This window comes from Diaphorina citri, unplaced genomic scaffold, assembly GCF_000475195.1.
Source record: "Diaphorina citri unplaced genomic scaffold, Diaci psyllid genome assembly version 1.1 scaffold329, whole genome shotgun sequence".
NCBI lineage: Eukaryota > Metazoa > Arthropoda > Insecta > Hemiptera > Psyllidae > Diaphorina > Diaphorina citri.
In genome coordinates, this window is record NW_007377764.1 from 110,273 (window position 1) to 136,939 (window position 26,667).

Consider the following 26,667-nt stretch of genomic DNA (forward strand, 5'->3'; position numbering starts at 1 on the left):
TAAACAGGGCTCGTATATACTGCTAGGTATTTAGGGAAGTATTCGCTTCTCAGCCTCGTATGGCAAGGTTACTTCTCTATGATCGAAAAGCTGTGTACTCTCTTCTACTTAGTCCTCTATTCTTTTCTAGTACCTATTGACTGTACTTCCACTGTCTGTGTTTGTAGACTTATTTGAAACTTTTCTCCTCTTCCTATTTTCCTTTCTCTTTCCTCTCCTCCTCCTTCTCTTCCTCCTCCTCTTCTTCCTCTTCCTCCTCCTCTTCTTTCTCTTCCTCCTCCTCTTCTTTCTCTTCCTCCTCCTCTTCTTTCTCTTCCTCCTCCTCTTCTTCCTTTTCCTCCTCTTCCTCCTCCTCTTCTTCCTTTTCCTCCTCTTCCTCCTCCTCCTCCTCCTCCTCCTCCTCCTCCTTACTACTTAGGTACACGTACACAAGTAGGTAAGTATGTAGTTTTGTAGGTAACCAAGTACTTACTACTTTTACTTTCACTCCTCTTTCCTTCTTTCTCCCTCTGCTCCCGAGACTTAAATCCGATTTACAGTCTTTCTTGGTGTGTTTCTAAATACTTCAAGTAGGTACTCACTAAATACTCAAATTGTCCTGATTGGTAACACCCATCGAAATCAACAATGGGTAGGTAAGTAGATATCAGTATCTACTTTTTCAGTGCCTCTGGCTGGTTAATTTAGGTACGTAAGTACTTAAGTAAGGAGATATCGCAAGACATGGGTTAATGGGTTTTCGGAGAGGTTAAATATGCACCTACCTACCTATCATTATATTATTATCAAAGGAAACAAGTAGGGCCAAATTTTGGTCTTGTTACTAATTCGGCGATTCTTATGTTTACAGGCAATTACGGGACGGATCCACAGTTCAAGAAAATCAACTAGTGGAAGGAAGTAGGCTTACTTTATTGCCCAGTGTTGAAACTGGCTTATTGGTAAGTGTTCATTTTACGGTCAAATCTGTTTCAGACATTAAATTTGATCCTCACTTTCTTTGCTAGAAAATGCTTCCTCAACTATTAACCTCGCCAAGTCTTTTAATGGTTTTAGCTTTCAGATCAGGTTGTTCATCGCCACTCACGCTCAGACCGTCTGACAGACCATACATCAGATCAAGATCTGTCAGACGGTCAAAAGGTTGATAATTAACACTTCCCTCCTCCTAATGACACGCTCACTTTGGAGGAAACGTGTGTGGCGGAAAAAGCTAGGCCTGTCAGACCGTCTGAGAAGCTTTTTCCGCCATACACGTTCAGATGGTCTGAGCGTGGGTGGTGGTCATTACAATCCCAACAGGATAAACAAGGTGTATCCTATTCAATTCTTCTTCCTAATGAATCCATTTTGGAAGAGCAGACTGTAACGACCCAAGTGAATCAATAACCAAGATGATACTTACCTCAAGTGAAAGACTCAAACCAGGTCACCTCTTTCGTGACCATCATCCTCATGGTGTAACAGACTCGGAATATGCTCGTACCTACTATTATCTAAGGTAGACGGTAGACCTCTTTCATACATTTGCAGAAATCAGGGAACTTGAGACAGAAAATAATATGTCAAAATATATAAGACCTTGGTTGTACTGCGGGGGCAAAGGGACTTTTCAGTCCTGTCCCAGCAGGATAAACAAGGTGTATCCTTTTTCAGTCCTATCCCAACAGGATAAACAAGGTTTACTTATCCTTTTTCAGTCCTATCCCAACAGGATAAACAAGGTGTATCCTATTCAATTCTTCTTCCTAATGAATCCATTTTGGAAGAGCAGACTGTAACGACCCAAGTGAATCAATAACCAAGATGATACTTACCTCAAGTGAAAGACTCAAACCAGGTCACCTCTTTCGTGACCATCATCCTCATGGTGTAACAGACTCGGAATATGCTCGTCCTGTTAGTCGTCAGAGGTGAACTTGGGAAGTATGTGAGGCGTGAGAAGAGACTCGTTTAACCGTGAGGGCTTCATGAGCCTTGTCTTTTTTAGGCAAGGCGTTCTAAAAATGGAACTTAGAGGAAAGATTCGCTATTCGTTTCGATTCACTATTGTGAAAATAATGGGAATATGGCTGGAAATTCTAGTATGGCATTTGTGCGAATAGGCTTTTAAGGTGTGTCCAAACATAGTCGACCGGCCATCGATTGACGGTCGATCGGCATCAATCGATGATCGATTGACGGCTGTTCACCATGTGTGGACTCTGTGAACACACCTTCATTGACATCAATTTCTCTTGTTTATACCTACCTCTCCAGAAGCTCACATGTACCTATGCCGTAAAACCTTGAAACTCACTTAACCGTGAGGGCTTCATGAGCCTTGTCTTTTTTAGGCAAGGCGTTCTAAAAATGGAACTTAGAGGAAAGATTCGTTATTCGTTTCGATTCACTATTGTGAAAATAATGGGAATATGGCTGGAAATTCTAGTATGGCATTTGTGCGAATAGGCTTTTAAGGTGTGTCCAAACATAGTCGACCGGCCATCGATTGACGGTCGATCGGCATCAATCGATGATCGATCGACGGCTGTTCACCATGTGTGGACTCTGTGGACACACCTTCATTGACATCAATTTCTCTTGTTTATACCTACCTCTCCAGAAGCTCACATGTACCTATGCCGTAAAACCTTGAAACTCAATTTCGTCACTTCGAACTCCTGACGTTCGCGCGTCTCCCGGCACGCTTGATGAACTAAATTAAGTACTGAGTGAAATTTGGCTTTCATCCTGCCTTTTCTCAGTTTAACTCACCGAGTTGTAGTGGGAGTGAAAGGTGTGATATTCTATATTAAATTTATTGTAAAAGTATACCTCTGATTCTCAAGCACTACTTGTGTTCTACTATGTAGGTAATACGAACAGAGTACCTCCCGGCACGCTTGATGAACTAAATTAAATACTGAGTGAAATTTGGTTTTCATCCTGCCTTTTCTCAGTTTAACTCACCGAGTTGTAGTGGGAGTGAAAGGTGTAATATTCTATATTAAATTTATTGTAAAAGTATACCTCTGATTCTCAAGCACTACTTGTGTTCTACTATGTAGGTAATACGAACAGAGTAATGTTATGTACCTACTTTACATAGCGGTCGTTTTGAGGAACAGCAAAAACACGTTACATGACTGCTACCGATCGTATTCGCTGAGAATGTTTGTTTAGTTTTATTTAATTCCGCTGACGAGTTTTCTTGGACCTTATTTATTCTGCTAGAACAGGACTGAGAAGTCCCTTTACTCCTTGAGTTTTGTTTTCTTGGTTCACTAAGTGGAGTTGAATTCACAGGGTGATCTCTTTGCTTTTGGCTTTGGCCTGGGAAAAGGGTTATTCCCTTTGTAAAAGATCATTTCTGAAAAAAAAAAAAAGCTACCTTGAATAAAGGGAATTTAGCAATTTAGCTAAAAAGTCTTTGCCATAATGTTGTTGACCTCATTAAATTTCTGATGTCTTTTCTTGGTGATTTCTTTTTACACCGAGTGTTTCTAGGAGATGGAGAACGTTACTTCTGTATTCTAACTTCTAACGTTATACACTCTACAATTCACGGTTCTATTATTTTTTATATCTTCAATAAGGATTTAGGTATATATTTGAAACCTTTGAATGAGTAACTTCTTTAAATCTTCAGATTCATGGTGGGATCACTGGATCAGTTGAGTTGTCTTGACGTGCAAAAGTAGGACTTCATTCTGTGGATCTTGAGTTACACTAGACCCGAGTGGTTGTGCCTTCTGATTCCAGGCCTTCTGGACTCCCAAGTCTTTTAGAATTCTGGATTACACATTGTACATGTGTAAACCTAACCAGGATATTGGTAAATATTGTTATTCCTTTGTAATGAAGTCCTTTTTGTGACCAGAAAAAAAGACGAGGAATGGTAGTGAGTAGGTATTGGTCAAATTAGTATGAGCTGTTCTTAAGTAGTCTCCTAAACAGTCATCCGCTTAAGGGCACAAGTTACAGTTGACCTAACTGTACCAATATCTACAATTCTAAACCATATTCTAGCGTGTTACATACATTTTTAGTAACATTGATCAGAAACCTCGCAGCCTCGTTAGGAAATCAAATCAAAAGCATTCTATTTAGCTTGGGATAGGTACAACTTTATTGTTTCCAATGGATAGGTCCTCACCTTGAGAAAACTCCAAACAGAAAGTCCCGTTATTGGGGGCTCCAGATTTAGTGCCGCTGTTGTAAAGGGAGACGCGGTCTATAGACACTTTTGTATCTACCTGATACCTGTAGCAGATCGCTAGTTAACAGTACATCTAACAGAGTTGTGCTTGCCAGCGGTTCATACCAACAAGACGTATATCTTTCTAACTGTTTTCGTATAGACTGATTTTTAGTTAGGAACAAAAATGTGAACTAACTGTTTTCATTTACAAACATATTCTGTGAATTGACTCCTCTCTTTATTGATGTAAACCTGGTATACCTTTGAGATCATTTTGGTTCCATAACGGTCCTCACGACTGGGTTTGGTAGTGGAGCTTGATCAATTCTGCTGATGTTATCGTGGACAGTAATTACCTACGTTATGCGTTACGGTAAAATATCTACCTAACTAAGCTGAACTTTATCAAACTTTGCAAGTTTTGGAACCTGTGTTTCAGCTTCTGTATATGACGCACGACCGAGACAAATTTACGAGGAGTTCTCTCAACTGCATAGGTACTATACTTATCTTCTTTATTTTTCACTCAATATTACGTAATCTACTGCTACCCACTCACGATTTTGCGCTCATAAGTTTTCCAACATTTGGCCGTGAGTGTGACGATGACGATTATTTTCCGGGATTTTCTCGAGAGTTGACAACTCACCTCTAAGATACAAGTCATTGCTAATTGAAAACCTAACTCAAGCTCAGTGATGAAGGTAACAATTATAGTTACCTAGCCTAAAGAAGGGTTACGATTGCGATCCTTCCTGAACTCGAGGAAAATCGTACATGAACATAAAACTATCCCTTTGTTCGTTTGCACCTAAAGAAGGGTTACGATTGCGATCCTTCCTGAACTCGAGGAAAATCGTACATGAACATAAAACTATCCCTTTGTTCGTTTGCCTTCGTGGTGGTGTTGTCCAATTGTTAATACGTATGCTTACCAACTGGCAGAATCCATCTCTGCAAAACATCTCTAATACAGTCGTATCCTAGGGATCCTTTAGGTTTTCTATTCCAGAGAGTAAAGCTAAAGCACGACTAAATAGGTATGTCTATTTCTACCCTAGTGCCCCTAGGGACTTTATTCCACCCCCTCAGTTTGAAGGAATTAATGAAACCATTTCATGTTTGACATTTAGGCGAGGGTAGAAAGATGACAATCTGGGGGTAGCACCTGTCAACCTCCTCCCTTCTTTGAGTTTTATAAAGGTGTATTCAGTCAATACAGGTAAACAGGTTCCCTCGTCATTCATGCCATGTGCGAAGGATAAACTTCAGGAATAGGAGATGCATACTAGACTTGTGCCTTCTTCAGACCCTGGGTCATGTAAAGCTATGCCCATGATGGTCGATTCCTATGGACTCTTAAGTCTGTACTTCTGTTAAACCCTTTTCTTAGAGACCCCCAAGAAATTATGACTTCTTAGAGACCCCCAAGAAATTATGAATTGCGTTTACTCTTTGTCCCCTTTTCTGAAATCCTTGGACGAAAAAATATGAACACCAATCGGTAGAAAGACCTTATTTCTTCCTTTTCCAAATGGGGGTTCCTTATTGGCTTAGTTTTTATGTACGAGTGTTATGGATTGAAGCAGTGAGGACACCTGTACTGCGACTGTAGGAACCCTTGTTCCTTATTTCTGAAATCTGGAACCCCTCGTCCCTCTTGCACTTTCTGAAATCCTTGGACGAAAAAATATGAACACCAATCGGTAGAAAGGCCTTATTTCTTCCTTTTCCAAATGGGGGTTCCTTATTGGCTTAGTTTTCATGTACGAGTGTTATTTTGAAAATCCCCCCTATAGCTACCTATCATCAGCTGATTCAGCATTGAGGATGTCCCAATCTAGGACTCAGGGATTGAAGCAGTGAGGACACCTGTACTGCGACTGTAGGAACCCTTGTTCCTTATTTCTGAAATCTGGAACCCCTCGTCCCTCTTGCATGTCTTTGTCCCTTGGTAAAAATATTATACGTAAAACATTGTAAATTATTTTCTTTTCTGTTGCTTCCTCACAACTTTCCATTAATTAATTAGATTTTTTTCTACGGGTTTTTTTTTCTAGCTGTACTTAATTTAATTGTGATTTTTGTTGTATTATTTTACAATGTTCCATACACGGCGAACTTTGGTGGGGTAAGTATGATACGGTACTATGGTGGATGTAGGATTGTAGACAGTAAGCAGGACCTAGGACCCTTCGATGCTTGAAACTCACCTGAGATTAATCCACGTATGGGTGTCGCTAACCAAGAAAGACTGAACCATTTGTCTCGAGAAATGAAAAATATGTAAAGTCCAAATATGAAATTAAAAAGGGATCTGTATTTTTCAGAATGATAAGCATCAACAAAAATGAAAGAAAGAAAGAGAAAAATTAAGAAAACGTGGTGTAGAAAAACATGGCCAGACGCGAGACAAGAACCAAGGACCACTCAGCTGTGAGGAAGCCTCGAGGTAAATCAACTCGAAATCACGTCGTCTTCTAGTCGAGATAAAGAACTCAGCTGAAAATAATTGAGTTCAAACACCAGAATCTCCACGATGAGTCTGAATTATACAGGATCGTCGGTTCTAGTCGAGATAAAGAACTCAGCTGAAAATAATTGAGTTCAAACACCAGAATCTCCACCATGAGTCTGAATTATACAGGATCGTCGATGAAAGCTTGGAGCCTGCTGCTAGTATTGGGCCCATTGTTTGAATAGAGCTCAATTGAAGAGTGCTCATATTATAGTTTTGTGTTGAACTTCAAATTGAAAAGTATGCTTTGTTCCTATAGGACTTTGAGTGAAAATCATTCTGGAAAATACATAAAATCATATGTATTGTCTTATTTTCGGCTGGCATTGTTGATGGCAACAATATAGCGATGTTAACATCTTATATTCATGTCATGTGAATATTTATTTCGCTAAATCAGCAAATAATCTTCATACAGTCTGCCAAATTTTGACTGATAAGTTCCGTTAGAGAGTGGCCTCAGGAAAAGTTACATTTCCAGTCAATTTCTCTAAACTGTCCATCATGTAGCATCGGGTAATGGAAAGTCATCGCTATCATACTGGGTACTGGTACATATGGGTACCTGATGCCTGATGGTCAATTCATTGTGAAAGTGTGAAGTTTACGAATAGCCTGGCTTCTGTAATAATTAGGTGAAACCGCTATCATACTGGGTACTGGCACATATGGGTACCTGATGCCTGATGGTCAATTCATTGTGAAAGTGTGAAGTTTACGAATAGCCTGGCTTCTGTAATAATTAGGTGAAAGGACGACTGCTCCGAGTCTCGCTAAGGACCCTAAAAATGAATAAGTACGTATTCGTATTAACTTTTTTTAACCACGTTTTTTTTTTTGTGGTCAGGTCTTGTGATGACTTTGATTTCTTCAGTGCGAGGTGCACGAAGCTTTATTAGTGACCTTTAAAGTTTAGCCAGAGGAAAAAGAAAGGAAAGGACTATACGAGTATGCTGACTGCAAGTGTTAGAATGGGAGAAATGTCAGGGTATTTGTCCTTTCAAAATCTGGAACCTGGTATTATAACAAAAAATCCCTCCCACTCACCCTATTCTTTCGTATTCTTTCTACCCCTTTCTATTGTCTATTTCACTAATCTTTCACTCTTTCGTTTATATTACATTACTCCCCATCCCCTATCTTCTTCCCTGCCCCTTCTTTGTTCTCCATAAGGGTATCTACTCTTCTCTATTAGCGCTTTCTGACCATATTGAACAATCGTAATCGGTTCCATTTCCGAAAAGAAAATACAGCTAATACACTCTACAATTCACGGTTCTATTACTTTTTTATATATCTTCAATAAGGATTTATATATTTGAAACCTTTGAATGAGTAACTTCTTTAAATCTTCAGATTCATGGTGGGATCAGTTGAGTTGTCTTGACGTGCGAAAGTAGGACTTCATTCTGTGGATCTTGAGTTACACTAGACCCGAGTGGTTGTGCCTTCTGATTCCAGGCCTTCTGGACTCCCAAGTCTTGTTCCTATAGGACTTTGAGTGAAAATCATTCTGGAAAATACATAAAATCATATGTATTGTCTTATTTTCGGCTGGCATTGTTTATTATCATTGATATGTATATTACAAAGGTACTTTAATCAAATTTAATTAATTGTTTCTTCATAGGTGTAAATTTTCTCGTTCACAACGTATTGTGCCAAAATAAACCTGTTGGCTTCTTGAAATTTAGTACCAAACTGTAGTGATCTGTTTTTGCTAATGTAATCAATCGCACATGAACTTATGAAATTCAAGAAGTTATACAACACACCTATTTCTTGTCTATTTACTTCCTAATAAATGTTAATAAAAAAAAGCTTCCTTTTATTACATTCCTTTCCAACACTGAAAAGCTTTTAAAAAACACAGCAGTAGTCTACATATTTAGAAACACAAACTAGCTGTACTTAATTTAATTGTGATTTTTGTTGTATTATTTTACAATGTTCCATACACGGCGAACTTTGGTGGGGTAATTAAATTGTTGGTCCACAATTTAAAGGTAATAATTCTTACACTGGCTGATGGGGATATCTGAGAGTTCCTAATCCCTGTAGGAGGAGACCCTATTGGAGGAGAGCCTTGTACAATAATTGCCCGGAAACGGTTGAAAATGATGGTGATGGGTCCCCTATAACGACTGTAACGTGTGGGGAATCCGAACATTTCCAGCAATATTGGAAACACAAAATTGTTGGTCCACAATTTAAAGGTAATAATTCTTACACTGGCTGATGGGGATATCTGAGAGTTCCTAATCGCCTGTAGGAGGAGACCCTATTGGAGGAGAGCCTTGTACAATAATTGCCTGGAAACGGTTGAAAATGATGGTGATGGGTCCCCTATAACGACTGTAACGTGTGGGGAATCCGAACATTTCCAGCAATATTGGAAACACGAAACACAAACATATCAAAGATTTTCCTGGTTATTTATTGTCAAAATTCTTTGAATATAGAAAACTTGAGCTTTACGGTTATGTATAGCTTCTATTGACACATGGCCATTGCCCACATATGTATCATTATCGATATAAGTTTTAAATGTGCCCACATGTTTTGATTCCTCATTGATTTTTAATATATTTTTGACTCTTCTTTTTGGACATGTCCCATTATGTCGGCAGTTCCTTATTTCTACGTTTCTGTAATTGCTTGTGTATCTTAGGTGTCATAGATGATAATATGCTTGGTCCCAGAATAGGCTCTACTTCATTATTTAAAGAACGCTTATAAACATACTTAGTTAGAGTATGGCAAAATACAATCATAATGCCCTGTTACTAGCTTGGACTGGTTTCATGATTGGATGCTAGACCTTAAGACCTCTAAGTATGGCAAAATACAATCATAATGCCCTGTTACTAGCTTGGACTGGTTTCATGATTGGATGCTAGACCTTAAGACCTCTATGTTCTAGCTCGTCTGAAGGTTCTTCACTTATTGGGAATATAGTCAAATGGAGCAGTTGCAAATGGCTAAAAATTATTAATAAATCGTCGATTCTTACGTAAAAAGTAGTGAAAAATCCAAATCTGAGGTCAAAACTTAAATGCTCGAAAATTCAATTTTCATTTTCCGTTCTAATGAAAGAGTTCAAAGATGTGTGGGGTCAGACTTCAGGCAGTTGCCTCGCTAGGTAGCGCCAGTATGCAAGCGCGCTTGCGGAGGAGCAGAAAGAAATGCGCAGAAACATATGTTAAATGGTCGATTCCTACGTAAAAAGTAGTGAAAAATCCAAATCTGAGGTCAAAACTTCGAAAAAATAACAACTTACTGTAAATGCTCGAAAATTCAATTTTCATTTTCCGTTCTAATGAAAGAGTTCAAAGATGTGTGACGTCAGTTTGCCTCGCTAGGTAGCAAGCGCGCTTGCGGAGGAGCAGAAACATATGCGCACAAGCACATTAATGTGTTGCCTAATAACAACTGTAAATGCTCGAAAATTCAATTTTCATTTTCCGTTCTAATGAAAGAGTTCAAAGATGTGTGACGTCAGACTTCAGGCAGTTTGCCTCGCTAGGTAGCAAGCGCGCTTGCGGAGGAGCAGAAACATATGCGCACAAGCACATTAATGTGTTGCCTGCGAGGGAGCTTTGCTCGGGACATTTGATGTGACGTCATTGCCTACGGGAGCGTATGCCGTGACGTCAAAGTTCACGATTTACCGCTATTTTTTAAATCGATTTATCTTGCGATCTAGAAGTCGTAAGAGAAAAAGAAGTTGGTCCTCATTTTTCCTGCTCTATGACTTTGAAACATCATCCAAGTATTAAGCGCAACTGATCTATTCTTGTCTTTACCAAAACCAGTTAAAATTAATTGCAAGTTGTATGTTGTGGCCGTATTGTGACTAATGAAATTAAATTTAGGTCAAGACTCGATCTAGAAGTCGTAAGAGAAAAAGAAGTTGGTCCTCATTTTTCCTGCTCTATGACTTTGAAACATCATCCAAGTAAGCGCAACTGATCTATTTTTGTCTTTACCAAAACCAGTTAAAATTAATTGCAAGTTGTATGTTGTGGCCGTATTGTGACTAATGAAATTAAATTTAGGTCAAGACTTTGATGAAGAAACCAAGGACTTGTTCCTTGAAACCACTAACAACATTGGGAGATTTTTCTTTTAGTCACAATCATAAGAGAAATCAGATAGGCATTCTCTTTTACTTAAGTAGTTCTCTATTCTTTTCGAGTACCTATCAACTGTACTTTCACAGTCTGTGTTTGTAGACTTACTTATAAGTATGAAACTTTTCTCCTCTTCCTATTTTCCTTTCTCTTTCCTTTCCTCCTCCTCTTCCTCCTCCTCCTCCTCCTCCTCCTCCTCCTCTTCCTCCTCCTCCTCTTCCTCCTCCATTAAATTTAGGTCAAGACTCGAGACCAATACAGAAGACTCACACTAGTTTTTACGAGAAATTGACAAATCACGTTTGCGTCAGCCTCCTCCTCCTCCTCCTCCTCCTCCTCCTCCTCATCCTCCTCCTCCTCCTTTTCCTTCTCCTCCACCTCCTCCTCTGCTGCTCTATCACCAGAAAGACCATTCATTCATATACCAATCGCCAAGGCAAAGGGACTTTTCAGTCCTGTCCCAGCAGGATAAACAAGGTTTACTTATCCTTTTTCAGTCCTATCCCAACAGGGTAAACAAGGTGTATCTTTTTTTCAGTCCTATCCCAACAGGATAAACAAGGTGTATCCTATTCAATTCTTCTTCCTAATGAATCCATTTTGGAAGAGCAGACTGTACCTTCTCCTCCTTCTCCTCCTCCTCCTCCTTTTCCTTCTCCTCCACCTCCTCCTCTGCTGCTCTATCACCAGAAAGACCATTCATTCATATACCAATCGCCAATAAATACTGGGAAATTCCATGGAAAATCCCGCTCATAACTCCAAAGACACGTGCCAAACGTTTTCGTCGTCCACTCAGAATGAAGTCGATGGGAATGGCCATTTACTTCGCAATCTTTGCATCATCGCTGAATGCATACAAAATGACGTGATTGAAAATGAAAATCAATGACCATTGAGACAATCTCACCAAGTTTTTCGTCACAATGTATGGGCGGCCATTTTCTCATTTTCCAAGATTAACTTTACCCATTCTGTTCACGACCACAGCTGATTTGGTTCCCCTCTCTCTATTCAATCAAGTTCTACTCAGAAGAGGGATATACTAATTTCTAATGATCTGATATCCACTCTCGAAACATTAGTTCAAATTTCAAACGAGGAGTGTCTTGTGAAACGTTCCGAATTAGCAATGACCATTGAGACAATCTCACCAAGTTTTTCGTCACAATGTATGGGCGGCCATTTTCTCATTTTCCAAGATTAACTTTCCTGTGAATTGTTAATTACATAATATTGCCAACATGAGGTATCATTTCTACAGAAAATATGTGCAGTTGATTTATCAGTTATCAGTAAATTTCCCTCTCCCTCCCTTCTCTCTCTCTCTCTCTCTCTCCGTGATAATAAAAACCTGTGGGTTTTGCCACTGATAACACATATCAGTGACGTGTATAAGACAAAGTTATCACACGCTTACTAATGCATATTGTGGGAACAAATAAGGCCCTAGTTTCTCATTTGCCGTCAGGATTGGACGTGATTTTGAACCCTAAATATAGGGAATGTATGACCTTTATATTGTGGTGGATACAAAAGTGAATATAGCATTGAGGGGACTGGGGTTTGAATCCCAGAAGCGGCATAAAACACACGCTTACTAATGCATATTGTGGGAACAAATAAGGCCTTATTTTCTCATTTGCCGTCAGGATTGGACGTGATTTTGAACCCTAAATATAGGAATGTATGACCTTTATATTGTGGTGGATACAAAAGTGAATATAGCATTGAGGGGACTGGGGTTTGAATCCCAGAAGCGGCATAAAATCCCATCCCCTATCTTCTTCCCTGCCCCTTCTTTGTTCTCCTTAAGGGTATCTACTCTTCTCTATTAGCGCTTTCTGACCATATTGAACAATCGTAATCGGTTCCATTTCCGAAAAGAAAATACAGCTAATGTGTGGTGTTGTATCAGTTTGCCCATTAGCTGTGGGTGTTATTCCATAAAATATGTTCCTTTAAGAAGCATATTGTAGGGCTGTTGGAAAGTATTAACTTGTAAATATGTACTTTTGGTTTTGTGGCTTTCCCCAAGATACCTAATATTTCTACTGACACTTCTAGATCGTAGACCGTTTAGGAATGAAAATATGAAGTGCTGTGCTATCTGATGCATTCACAACCGTGCAAACGGTACTTCTCATTTTTTGAAGGGTGATCATAAAAAATAGGTCTTGTCTACGGGCCTCTTTTTCACGATATAATAGATAGGAAATCTTTTATGGTCTCGGTCAGGGCTTTTGTGTGCAAAAAATGTTTGTAGTAAAAGAAATTTTTCTTTTCTACTTCTTATGGCAATTTTTTTCCTCTATTGTGGAGCTACTTTCTTTTTCTTTATGTTTGTAGTAAAAGAAATTTTTCTTTTCTACTTCTTATGGCAATTTTTTTCCTCTATTGTGGAGCTACTTTCTTTTTCTTTGCTCGCTACTTCTAAATATCCTAACCCATTCTGTTCACGACCACAGCTGATTTGGTTCCCCTCTCTCTATTCAATCAAGTTCTACTCAGAAGAGGGACATACTAATTTCTAATGATCTGATATCCACTCTCGAAACATTAGTTCAAATTTCAAACGAGGAGTGTCTTGTGAAACGTTCCGAATTAGCATAAAAAACAACTCCACAATCAGTTCTCTTTGTTACGGAGGAGAAAAAAAAACTAAATCTTCAGCTTGAACTTTTACTTTTCAAAGTAGATTAGGAAAGTTCATCGCATAACAGTAACAGTTTGTGCTTGCACCCATCATATGGTATTGATTGAAATAGACCTGGAGATTACAATATGGGAGAGTTAGTAATGTACAATATTGTGTAGAACAATTTGTACACAAATTCAAAGAAAATAATAACTCAGGTTGACATAAACGATAACTCCAACGGAACGTAGCGATCAGATACATGACGAACTTCTGTGCTTGACGATATTTAGACATGTTAGTTGCCTAGCTTCAAAATCGCATGTCAAATATTTTACTTTATATCTAATCGGGAATGTAGAAAGTAAACGTTTCTTTTTTGACTTTGATCAAAGGACATCAGCATTTTCTTAGAGAAAAAAATTCTTGGACATTTACTTAGGCATATTACTTAATTCACTCAGTGGCAATAATGCAATATGTATCAAGGCGACAAGAAACAATCATCATTGAACTGCTCCTATGGACCAACTCTCCTTGTTTGAAAACCCAAATTTTGCATCTTAATCGTAGACAGTACACATCTAAAATCATGTTGAAAACGGCAAACTGGATATTATAAGATGAATTGTGCAGACCAGCACGTATACCAAACCGAATGCTTCTTATAAGTTCTTATGGTTACTGGCAGTCAGATCAACAACAAGTGTGAGTACTCGCTCTTGTGTAAACTCGTGGGTTATACACACGGAAGTGACGTTCAAGTTTGGAGTCACCCTGTAGCTCACATAATAGATCCACAAGTTGTTTTGCTTTCACCTGGGCTCGATGTGAAAGCCTCTGGTTCGCAACTTGGTATCCTGTACACGGAACTGCCTGCTAAATCTTATGTTTACCTGCTATACTTTCAATTATACCAAATAATAATTGCTTTGAATTAAAATAATAATCCTTCCACCTTAGTGTACCGAGCTGGCTGAGCGTTCTATCAATTGTTTTGGGAAAAGTTTCTTGTGGATCTACAGTACCTATAATAAGTAGTTGTATAATAACTATTACGAGTACTTTATTTTTTGTAAACCTCTTGTTATTGGGCATTGATATTCGTTTTGGCTTTTTATGAGTCATATGGATTGATGTTTGTGCTCCACTTGACTTTGTAGAAGTAATGCTACTCTTTGCCATGGAAGTGTATAGCAAGCACCCCATAAAAAAGAGACTTTGTAGAGGTTTGATTTGTTTTGTATTATTATTAATTTTCCTTTTTGTCTTGCTGTTTCAGGCACAACGTCCAGAACAAAGTGTGATGCAAGCTCTAGAAAGTTTAAATGATTCTCAAGTAAGTTCCAATATCCAATATCCCCTTCAACACTGGGCAACAAAATTCAAATATCTGTTTTAATATCTACTTTTAAATCTCTCAATTTAAATTTAATACGCGTGGTATGGTGAGATATTTGAAACCGGATTACTTGGGCGCTTGCACAGATATTTTGAGGAGGCCTTTAGCCAACTAATCCTTTCCTAAGGAGAAAGCTTCTGGCATTAGAAGTGACTTTAGGTCAGGAGTTATTTTATAGTGATGCTTCCCGTAGAATATAGTGTCTCAAAAGAAGTACAGGTAGTGCCATTACATGACTCTAAGTATAAGGTGGTAGAAGAAGTTCTTTTAGCCAATTCCTGAATTCTGTAAGAAGGAGACTAATAATAACAAATAAAAAAAATAAACAAAATAAACAAAAATCCATCCGACCCCAAAAAAGATTAGAAATCAATTTTGTACCCCGCCTTTTATTCACTTCATAGTACCTACCTTTCTTTCCCCTCATTGCACTCCTCATTTTATAGTGATGCTTCCCGTAGAATATAGTGTCTCAAAAGAAGGACAGGTAGTGCCATTACATGACTATAAGTATAAGGTGGTAGAAGAAGTTCTTTTAGCCAATTCCTGAATTCTGTAAGAAGGAGACTAATAATCAGAGTCCTTCAAATATGACGTTTATTTTTCTTAAAATATGACTCTAAAAATATGACTTTATGACGTTTATTTTTCGTGAAATCAACTCGAGCGATAATTTAGAATTTTTCCCCTAAAAATCACTCTTTTATCAAATTTAAGGCTGAAGGGGCCCTTTGGGGGCCTTGAAAATATGAAAAGGCACACCTACCACTCACGAGAAAAAAAATGAGCCATCAACCATCAAAATCGGTCCAGTGGTTTAGGCTGTAGAGCGGTCAACGTCAAAGAAGAAGCGGAAGCGGAAGCGGAAGCGGAAGCAGCAGAAAATGATGAAAAATTTGACGTTTTTCAAAGTCAAATATCTCCGGCTAAACTTAACCGATTTTGATGACATTTTTTTTCAACTTGGTCTACTTTCATGCCCCAACACACACACGCAATCCATTTTCTTCCATCATTTGTAGTTGTCCCTCTACAACTACCTGAAAACGGCTACTTTCCCTGTCGCGTATAATATCTCTAGTAGCGCGGTCAAACTTTCTTGACTTGGCGGGGCGGAGCGCTACCGCGCTCCTTAATAATAAATCCATTTCCCAACGGCAATCCTTTGATCCCGGGCAACGAACCCGCGACCCCCGGACCAGAACGCGAAACCACCAGACCGGAAGCTTATCATCTCTCACATTTATGATCATTATGATGGAAATATTATGCTGATGGAAAAATCCCAAACGAGGATTTGCAAAATTCGAAATAATATTCATATGAAAACGAGTGTAATACATTCCACACAAATATAAAAGTAGGGAGGGAGGAAGAGGAATGGGAAGGAGGAGAGAAGTAGAGAGGAAGAGAAGAGAGAAAAAGGGATGGAGGGGAATGGGAGAGAGAGAAAAGGGGATGGAGTTAGACAGTTAGAGGAATAGAAGAGTTAGGTGAGGAGAGATGGGGAAGGGAGAGAAAGAGGAATAGGACGGAGAGAGAGTTCCCCTGGAAATGGAGGATTAGGGGGAGAGAGGAGGAGATAAAATATAGGAGGGAATATGAAAAGGGAGGGGTAGACAGGAGAAGGAAGGAATGGTAGGAGTATAGGAGAGGGAGGGATAAGGAAGGAAGGAAGGAGGTAGTGCTGGTGGATAATGATTGGGAAATATTCCTTCGCCTCCACCTCCATTTTCACTTTCGTCTCCACCTTAACTTTTGCCTTCACCTCCATCTCCACTTTCGCCTCCACCCCTACTTTTGCCTCAACCTCCATTTTCGCCTCCCCCTCCATTTTCACCTCCACCTCCATATTCGCCTCCACCTTTACTTTCACGTCCACCTCCAATTTGCCTCCACCTCTCTTTTCACCTCCACCTCCATTTTCACCTCCACCTCCACTTCCAATAGGTTAGAATAGGTTAATTCAGGTTAGGTTAAGTTAGGTTAGATTAGGTTGGGTTGGGTTGGGTTGGGTTGGGTTAGGTTAGGTTAGGTTGGGTTAAGTTAGGTTGGGTTGGGTTAAGTTAGGTTGGGTTGGGTTAAGTTAGGTTGGGTTGGGTTAGGTTAGGTTAGGTTTGGAATCATACAAAATCTCTCTTCTTCTTTATGTTAATTTTTTGAGTGCACTCAAAACCGAGTGAATCTTTGAGTGCACTCAGAAACGAGTGCACTCAAAGTAGAATGCATTGGAGACTTTCATTTCCACTTTCACCTCCACTTCCGCTTTCGCCTACACCTCCATTTTCACTTTCACCTCCACCTCCATTTTCACTTTCGTCTCCACCTTAAATTTTGCCTTCACCTCCATCTCCACTTTCGCCTCCACCCCTATTTCCGCCCCCCCTCCACTTTCGCCTCCACCCTCACTTTTGCCTCCACCTCCATTTTCGCCCCCCCTGTCCATTTTCACCTCAACCTCCATATTCGCCTCCACCTTTTCACCTCCACCTCCATTTTCACCTCCACCTCCATTTTCACCTCCACCTCCACTTCCAAGTTAGGTTAAGAGGATATTGCTGTGAAACTTCGTGCCCCAGTAAAAAAAGAAACAGAAGGGATATTTTGACGAACGTTGGTCGTATGTTGGCGGTATATTGTTCTAATATGAATCAAGGTTGGCGAAAGGAGAACCAAGACTTTGGTGGAGAAAATTAGACCAGGCGAGAAGTGACTGCTATGCTATACCATTACTTTTCATTTAGTGAAAGTAGAATCTACAATAACAGTGCTTATTAAAAACAATAAAGCAAAGGATAAAGAAGACATTTGTTGCTTATTGTTCGCCTCTAAAAAAGGATGGATATACCTACACGGGGAAACATTGGAAAGTGCAGTGAATATAGGGCGAGGAGGCGAGGGTATGAAAGTTGGGATTGTGGAGGTGTTGGGAGGGGGAGGTGGGAGCTCCAGGCTCCTGCATGATCATTGTTATTGTGCTCCGGCGTTTAAATTTAGGGATGATGATTGTCTTTTTCAGTCCTGCCCCTCTCCGCTATATGTGGGGTAAAATTTTTATAGGCGAGGGAAAAAATCATTAATTTAAAACATCGACCTTTTTTGAATGCAGGCAAATAATGTGTCTAGCGGATGCTTCGGCTTGAGTATAATAAAAACAGACAAGGGGAATTTCCCAGCACCAAATTGTGGACGAATGAAGAAAAACGTATGATTTTGAGTAATTTTGTATGAACTAAAAATACAAGTCAGGCGTTATTTAGAGGCTATTGCCCCGTGGCCCCTCGCGTGTGTAGTGAATACGTAGGCACATTTTTACTTGGGAGGTTTTTTATTTTTGTTTGCCAACGATAAGCCTCCCTACGCATGGAAGCTATTGATAAGGGGCCTCCTCGTTCCTTGGGAATAGTCGTTCTAATTCTAATTTAGTTTGGCTGGGAATAGTTCAGGTCCCCTTGTATTCTCCCTAGTAGGGGTCACAACGAGAGTCAAGCCTCTCTTTTACATAATAAAATATACACATGTATGTATGGTATACTAGGTATTGTATTTCATATATCTATACAGGGTGTTCTGTTCACATTATGACCTTAAAAATAAATTAAAATACCAATCATAAAAGAGTAAAAAAATTACAACCTCGCCTATTGTATTTTCACCAGGAGGTTAACTTTTGAATGGATAAGGAGGGAAAAACGTGCTGATGTTGGTTTAAAAGGTTTGCAAACGTACTATAATATTGACTCTAAGAGTCAACCTACTTGCTTACTCTCAAAGTTTTGTAATTTCTGGGAACAATCGGTCACGATTGTGTTATGCTACTTCATGATAACAATGAACATCAAATCAGAAACAATAGCAATAATTATTGTTGCTTACACTATGTTCAACAAAATGAACAGTTTACGGACTATAAGGAGATCGAGAAGGGGGGAAAAAATCGAATTCGCTTCATTCGAATAAACCTGCAGACAGCAAACGCCAAAGGAGTGGCCGTGGCCACATAAGATCTGAAAGAAAAAATCGAATTCGCTTCATTCGAATAAACCTGCAGACAGCAAACGCCAAAGGAGTGGCCGTGGCCACATAAGATCTGAAAGGCTATAATATTGACTCTAAGAGTCAACCTACTTGCTTACTCTCAAAGTTTTGCAATTTCTGGGAACAATCGGTCACGATTGTGTTATGCTACTTCATGATAACAATGAACATCAAATCAGAAACAATAGCAATAATTATTGTTGCTTACACTATGTTCAACAAAATGAACAGTTTACGGACTATAAGGAGATCGAGAAGGGGGGAAAAAATCGAATTCGCTTCATTCGAATAAACCTGCAGACAGCAAACGCCAAAGGAGTGGCCGTGGCCACATAAGATCTGAAAGTATAGTGATCCAGACACGGGAAGTAAAGTAATAAAATCATTTCTTCTTGCGAGTGTTGTATTACTGATTCACCCGGTATTTGTGTATTTATAATTTTCTTATACGGATGAACTGAATATATTTAAACTGGAGACGCTCATATTTTGCTCATTTTGAATAATAGAGATTTCAGTGGAAGTGACCAGAGTACTGGACCAAATCTGGAATCTGATTGGTGGAGGATTCACATGTGGTCCCTAGCCTTCAGACAGTGTGACAAATCAGTCCGAATGAGACTGATGAATCATCCTGTATACAACGTGAGATAAAAATAATGAAAATAGTTCTGTCAAAGAGGTAAACTTTTACCTATCGAATATACATACAGGGTCAACCAACAAACCAACTTTCCATACCTAACCTTCAAGTATGGATGTTAAACTTGATCGGTTCTGTGTAGCTCAGCAGCATACAACTTTTAATTTCAGAAAGTCCAATAACGATAGTCCACGCCCCATTTTTTTAAATCTATTACATATTTATTTTTAGAAATCCATGATCGAAAAAAACCCCATTCCTCAAGTTCCAGACAAATTTTTAGGTGACGATTTTTATCTCCGCCCACTTTGGTACAATAAAGTAGTTATTTCTCAACGAGAACTTCGGAAAAAAGATTAATAATACATAAATAAAAATAATAATAATAAAAATGTAAATATTGAGAACGCGAAGAGGGTACCATCTATTACATATTTATTTTAGAAATCCATGATCGAAAAAAACCCCATTCCTCAAGTTCCAGACAAATTTTTAGGTGAGAACTTTCTCAACGAGAACTTCGGAAAAAACGATTAATAATACATAAATAAAAATAATAATAATAAAAAAATATAAATATGGAGAACGTGAAGAGGGTACCACACACAGTTCATTAAACTCAGAAGCAAGCCTGTCAGTGGAATAAAATGCCACTTGCTGTCACAGCATACGGATATAGCCGTGCAGGCAGTTTGGCGGGAGGGGCGGTAGACACAAGCGACGGAGGGGGTTGAAGCACATCACAGACAGAGGCCGGGCGTAGACAATCAATACGCAGCGACTGTGAAATTCGTCTATCTCGATACTTCAGACGAGAGACATGCTATAGGCGAAATTTTAAGAGAGAAAGGAGAGAATGGGAAAAGAAAATGAAAGATAGAGGGAGAGAGGCATAAGAAGTGAAAAAGGAAGAAGTAAAGAAAAGGAAAAGAAAATGGAATAGGAATTCCCTTTTGGCCAAAGGCAGAGACATCCTCGAACACACCAGTATACGTTTCTGGTTTCTGCCCATACTTTGTACTGATAGAATGGTAAGGCATGTTCTGATAGGTGGCTACCATACACTGTTATGTTCTATTTTCCAAACGAGGTTGGGTGCGTGCTCCTCGTATTTCAAGCACAGAGCAGAAAAACTTGAACTCTGCGGGGAATCGAACCCGGGACCTCCGGTGTGCATGTGCAACCCTCTCGGCTTCGGGGGTGCTTGTTGCCTGGCTACGTGCTAGTACCTACTTACCTATTATTATAATGTTCAAAGCACCACTGGGCACTACCTTTGTATGTTGCAAGAGGGAATCATAAAGTAGTCGGTAGCAGGCAAATAATAAACATGCAAGTTATGTTTATTGTTCTCCGAACAGAATAAGGGCTCACACCATGTCCATTAACTTAAACTATGGGGAGGGTATGAAAAGGCACACCTACCACTCACGAGAAAAAAAATGAGCCATCAACCATCAAAATCGGTGCAGTGGTTTAGGCTGTAGAGCGGTCAACGTCAAAGAAGAAGAAGCGGAAGCAGCAGCAGAAAATGATGAAAAATTTGACGTTTTTCAAAGTCAAATATCTCCGGCTAAACTTAACCGATTTTGATGACATTTTTTTTCAACTTGGTCTACTTTCATGCCCCAACACACACACGCAATCCGTTTTCTTCCATCATTTGTAGTTGTCTGTCTACAACTACCTGAAAACGGCTACTTTCCCTGTCGCGTATAATATGACTTGGCGGGGCGGAGCGCTACCGCGCTCCTTAATAACCAGTGTCCTCTATTTTGTCAAAGATATCTGTGTATATCAGTATATCATATCTATGTTAAAGTAGCAAGCTACCAAGTAGCTACTTGGTTAATAACCAGTGTCCTCTATTTTGTCAAAGATATCTGTGTATATCAGTATATCATATCTATGTTAAAGTAGCAAGCTACCAAGTAGCATACAGAAGAAACAAGTAGGTGACGTTTAATATAAAATTTCCTTTTGAATGATAAGCCTCACTGCTGCGTCAGAAATGAGGGTTAAAAGAACCCCTACTTCAGATAAATTTTGGGCCAGATACGTACCCTTTTTTGAAAAAATTAATGCTAGGGAGTAAGGGAGAGATCCCAGCACTGAAATTTGTGGGGGAACTTGAAAGCGAAGTCAAAGAAAAAGAAGAATGAGAAGACGTGAAGGTAGGAGAAAGGGAAGAAGGATATTGCTGTGAAACTTTGTGCCCCAGTAAAAAAAGAAACAGAAGGTATTTTTTGACGAACGTTGGTCGTATGTTGGCGGTATATTGTTCTAATATGAATCAAGGTTGGCGAAAGGAGAACCAGGACTTTGGTGGATAAAATTAGACCAGGCGAGAAGTGACTGCTATGCTATACCATTACTTTTCATTTAGTGAAAGTAGAATCTACAATAACAGTGCTTATTAAAAACAATAAAGCAAAGGATAAAGAAGACATTTGTTGCTTATTGTTCGCCTCTAAAAAAGGATGGATATACCTACACGGGGAAACATTGGAAAGTGCAGTGAATATAGGGCGAGGAGGCGAGGGTATGAAAGTTGGGATTGTGGAGGTGTTGGGAGGGGGAGGTGGGAGCTCCAGGCTCCTGCATGATCATTGTTATTGTGCTCCGGCGTTTAAATTTAGGGATGATGATTGTCTTTTTCAGTCCTGCCCCTCTCCGCTATATGTGGGGTAAAATTTTTATAGGCGAGGGAAAAAATCATTAATTTAAAACATCGACCTTTTTTGAATGCAGGCAAATAATGTGTCTAGCGGATGCTTCGGCTTGAGTATAATAAAAACAGACAAGGGGAATTTCCCAGCACCAAATTGTGGACGAATGACCTGCTTGCCTGCGAGCCGTGCGTCTTTCATCTACGAAGGAAGAAAAACGTATGATTTTGAGTAATTTTGTATGAACTAAAAATACAAGTCAGGCGTTATTTAGAGGCTATTGCCCCGTGGCCCCTCCAATTCTCGCAGCAATGACGTGCGCTATTCTGTTGCACTGAGCTTGTTTCATAACATTTCTATTGAAATATTAAACCTGACAATTTTCGACCGCTTACGGCTTTTTTTAACCATAATATTGAATTGTTTATATTTAATTAAATTAAACACAAATATCTACATTATTAGTCAATATTTTATGTATTGATATTTGAACTGCTGAGGGAGGTACTCGTTTGAATCGCTTACACAAGTGAAATTTATGTCTCATATTGAATTGTTTATATTTAATTAAATTAAACACAAATATCTAAATTATTAGTCAATATTTTATGTATTGATATTTGAACTGCTGAGGGAGGTACTCGTTTGAATCGCTTACACAAGTGAAATTTATGTCTCAACGTCCAAACAAATTTCCTTGATCTTCTGTACTTAACACTTGTTAGTCATTGTATCTTTAGTGTGTCATAAGTAATTCATTGGTTATGGGTTTCAAGTACCTATGTATGAGTAACGCTTTAAGTACTTATATTTGCTAATCTACAGAAGTACTCTCCATGCTACTTAATTTACTAATTTAGTAGATTTGTAAGGATAAACAATGTGAAAATACTTCTATTAACTAATCTTCACTGAAGGATTATATTTTCTCTGGTGGGAAAAACTTGTTATCACTTTGTTATCCATAGTTGTTATCATTGTTGAATAATAAGGCTATGTCTTGACCGTTCTTCTGTCTTGAAGCCATAAACAAAAACAAGAAGCTACCGTTCTGACCTTACTGTTTACTGTACTAGAATTATACTTACTTCTTTACTATCTCTCCACTGCTTGTACTTACTGTGCTATATCTTTTATTCCACTGTTGTTCAGTTTACTAATGTATGGTAACTCAACATCCTACTGATAGTTCTTCTATTTCCATCATAGCGCAACATTCATACATTATCGTAGCAATATTTTCTTAATTTGAGATCCTGTCTGCCCCGCACAGCACAATTCTAAAGGATGTAGGTTGAAACTATATCTCGTCGTGTATAGTTCTCTTTTTGTTGTCAGTAGGTTTTGATGCTTAAATTAAAATCAACCTACCTAAAAATATAAGATCTTAAAGACTCCGTGGAACTCAAGTGACAACCGGGCAGCCTACATGCAACCTGTAGGAGCTAGGAATAGCGAGAGACCCCCACTGCAAACATTCCTATCAATTGAACCCATAGCAAACCTACATGATGTAGCCGTGTAGCATAATAGAGTCCGCTCTAGACTTCTTGTTGGGGATAAAATATTTCAGAGGCTACTTACTCCTTGTGGAAAATTATGATTCATTTGGTTGTCGCAATAAATCGGAGCTCTTGTTAATCTAGCTTATAAAAGTTTAGATGTTGATGAAAGTTTTGATTCTACCCTGACCTCTTTGGACCTTAGCCATGACCGTTTTACAACACATGATAAAGCTACTGGGTGAGTTCTATCAGCGTAACTCATACGTTGTTTGATGGTATGCAGCTAAAGTCGGAACTTCAGCGGAGCTTCCTATAGGTCTATTTTGACACTATTTTTAAGTTGTATAAACTCGAGGTCTAAACGTTGTTGACCATCTGATGATTGTACTTATACGAGTTCGAGAAGTTCTTTTAAACTCACATTAACCCAGTGTACAACATATTCCTATTGCCAAGTACTCTGATACTCTGAAGTCGAGAGGATGGGAAAAGCGAAAGTGTTGACATGATTAAAATGTAGCCGTGTAGCATAATAGAGTCCGCTCTAGACTTCTTGTTGGGGATCAAATATTTCAGAGGCTACTTGCTCCTTGTGGAAAATTATGATTCATTTGGTTGTCGCAATAAATCGGAGCTCTTGTTATTCTAGCTTTTAAAAGTTTAGATGTTGATGAAAGTTTTGTTTCTACCCTGACCTCTTTGGACCTTAGCCATGACCGTTTTACATCACATGATAAAGCTACTGGGTGAGTTCTATCAGCGTAACTCATACGTTGTTTGATGGTATGTAGCTAAAGTCGGAACTTCAGCGGAGCTTCCTATAGGTCTATTTTGACACTATTTTTAAGTTGTCGTATAAACTCGAGGTCTCGAGGCCATCTGATGATTGTACTTATACGAGTTCGAGAAGTTCTTGATAATTTTGAACTCACATTGACCCAGTGTACAACATATTCCTATTGCCAAGTACTCTGATACTCTGAAGTCGAGAGGATGGGAAAAGCGAAAGTGTTGACATGATTAACGCGAAGAAAAATGGATTTCTCAGCAGTCATATCGGCAGGAGAAAGAAAGAGAGAGAGATGAAGATATCGATTACCACGGGTAAGTGAGAGAGAGAAGGCATTGGGTGGAGAAGTAACGGAGATAGAGTAGTGTAGTTCTTGTTTGACACGCTCTCATTCCACAACTGGCAACTGGTAGGTACTGTGTACTTGCAATACCACACTGACACACTTAGTACGCCGATGACGTCACTAACCTTCAATACCTTGTACTTAGCCCAGCAGCGAGTGGCTCGGGTGTTGCAAATCTCAATACCTGGGCTACTCATGTGATGTCATCATCGGTGATATTGACAAAACCATATACCACTTCGAGTGCTAAATCCTATATCAACTCACCTGGCCCAGATTTTCCTTGAAAGCAGTATGACAAACTGTAGGGTTGAACAGAAAAATCTTGGCACCATAAGACCTATTAATCTCACCTGGGAATTTACACCAATAAACTGTTGAAAGTATTCACAAAGGTTTGTCAAAAGATGGATGGTTCTGTCCGAGTTCTCCATTGAGGTGGGTGGCTTGAGGTTTCAGTATAATTTTTTCCAGGTATTCATATTTCATTTGAGCTCGGGGTTTATACGTGTAAGTAAGAACATTCCCTTTGGCACTCTGTATCCATCCATCTATCCAAAGCCAACTTGTTTTCTAAACGCCCGCGTGTGATGTTGGAAAATTCCGATTATTCTTATCCGAATCTAATGAAGCTAATAGGTTTCCTCATTGGTTCTGGTTTTCATTGAACGAGAAGGTCCGGGGTCAAAGGCGTAGTCCAATCATGCAATGACATTGTGATGGTTGTTGTGGAGAGGGCGAACTTTAAACAAGTGCTATTATCGCTACAACTGAGAACTTTGTTGTTGCAAAGATTGATAGTTGTTCAGAGCTCGGAGCAGTAATCCCCGTACTAGTTTATTTACGAGTATGGTACATCGGGTCGTCAAAGGTTTCTAAATCAGCGTTTCCTCTAAAGGCACCTACGAGTATCCATTGTATTGAGTACTTGCAATTTCAATTTTATTACTATTATCGCTACAACTGAGAACTTTGTTGTTGCAAAGATTGATAGTTGTTCAGAGCTCTGAGCAGTAATCCCCGTATTAGGTTTTTTACGAGTATAGTACATAGGGTCGTCAAAGGTTTCTAAATCAGCGTTTCCTCTAAAGGCACCTACGAGTATCCATTGTATTGAGTACTTGCAATTTCAATTTTATTGAAGCGACGGAGGGGGTTGAAGCACATCACAGACAGAGGCCAGGCGTAGACAATCAATACGCAGCGACTGTGAAACTCGTCTATCTCGATACTTCAGACGAGAGACATGTTATAGGCGAAATTTTAAGAGAGAAAGGAGAGAATGGGAAAAGAAAAGGAAAGATAGAGGGAGAGAGGCATAAAAAGTGAAAAAGGAAGAAGTAAAGAAAAGGAAAAGAAAATGGAATAGGAATTCCCTTTTGGCCAAAGGCAGAGACATCCCCGAACACACCAGTATACGTTTCTGGTTTCTGCCCATACTTTGTACTGATAGAATGGTAAGGCATGTTCTGATAGGTGGCTACCATAAACTGTTATGTTCTATTTACTTTCTATTACCCTTACGTATAGGGAACCTATACAAGGTAATGAGAAAGTATTGCAATCGGTCCAAATTTTCAAAATCGGGAAACATTTCTATTGAAATATTAAACCTGACAATTTTCGACCGCTTACGGCTTTTTTTAACCATAATATTGAATTGTTTATATTTAATTACACTGTTATGTTCTATTTTCCAAACGAGGTTGGGTGCGTGCTCCTCGTATTTCAAGCACAGAGCAGAAAAACTTGAACTCTGCGGGGAATCGAACCCGGGACCTCCGGTGTGCATGTGCAACCCT

General features: G+C 39.2%; 1 protein-coding gene across 1 annotated transcript in view; it reads left to right on the forward strand.

Moving 5' to 3' along the window:
• Positions 1 to 829: 829 nt before the first annotated feature.
• The window catches only part of LOC103507609 (midnolin homolog), a 46,851-nt gene continuing 21,013 nt past the window's right edge, over positions 830 to 26,667 (forward strand). Inside the window, exons 1-2 of the mRNA XM_008472101.3 lie at positions 830 to 941; positions 14,755 to 14,811. Of these exons, the coding sequence (XP_008470323.2) occupies positions 14,779 to 14,811 (33 nt within the window). The 5' untranslated portion in view covers positions 830 to 941; positions 14,755 to 14,778. The remainder of the gene's footprint in view (positions 942 to 14,754; positions 14,812 to 26,667) is intronic.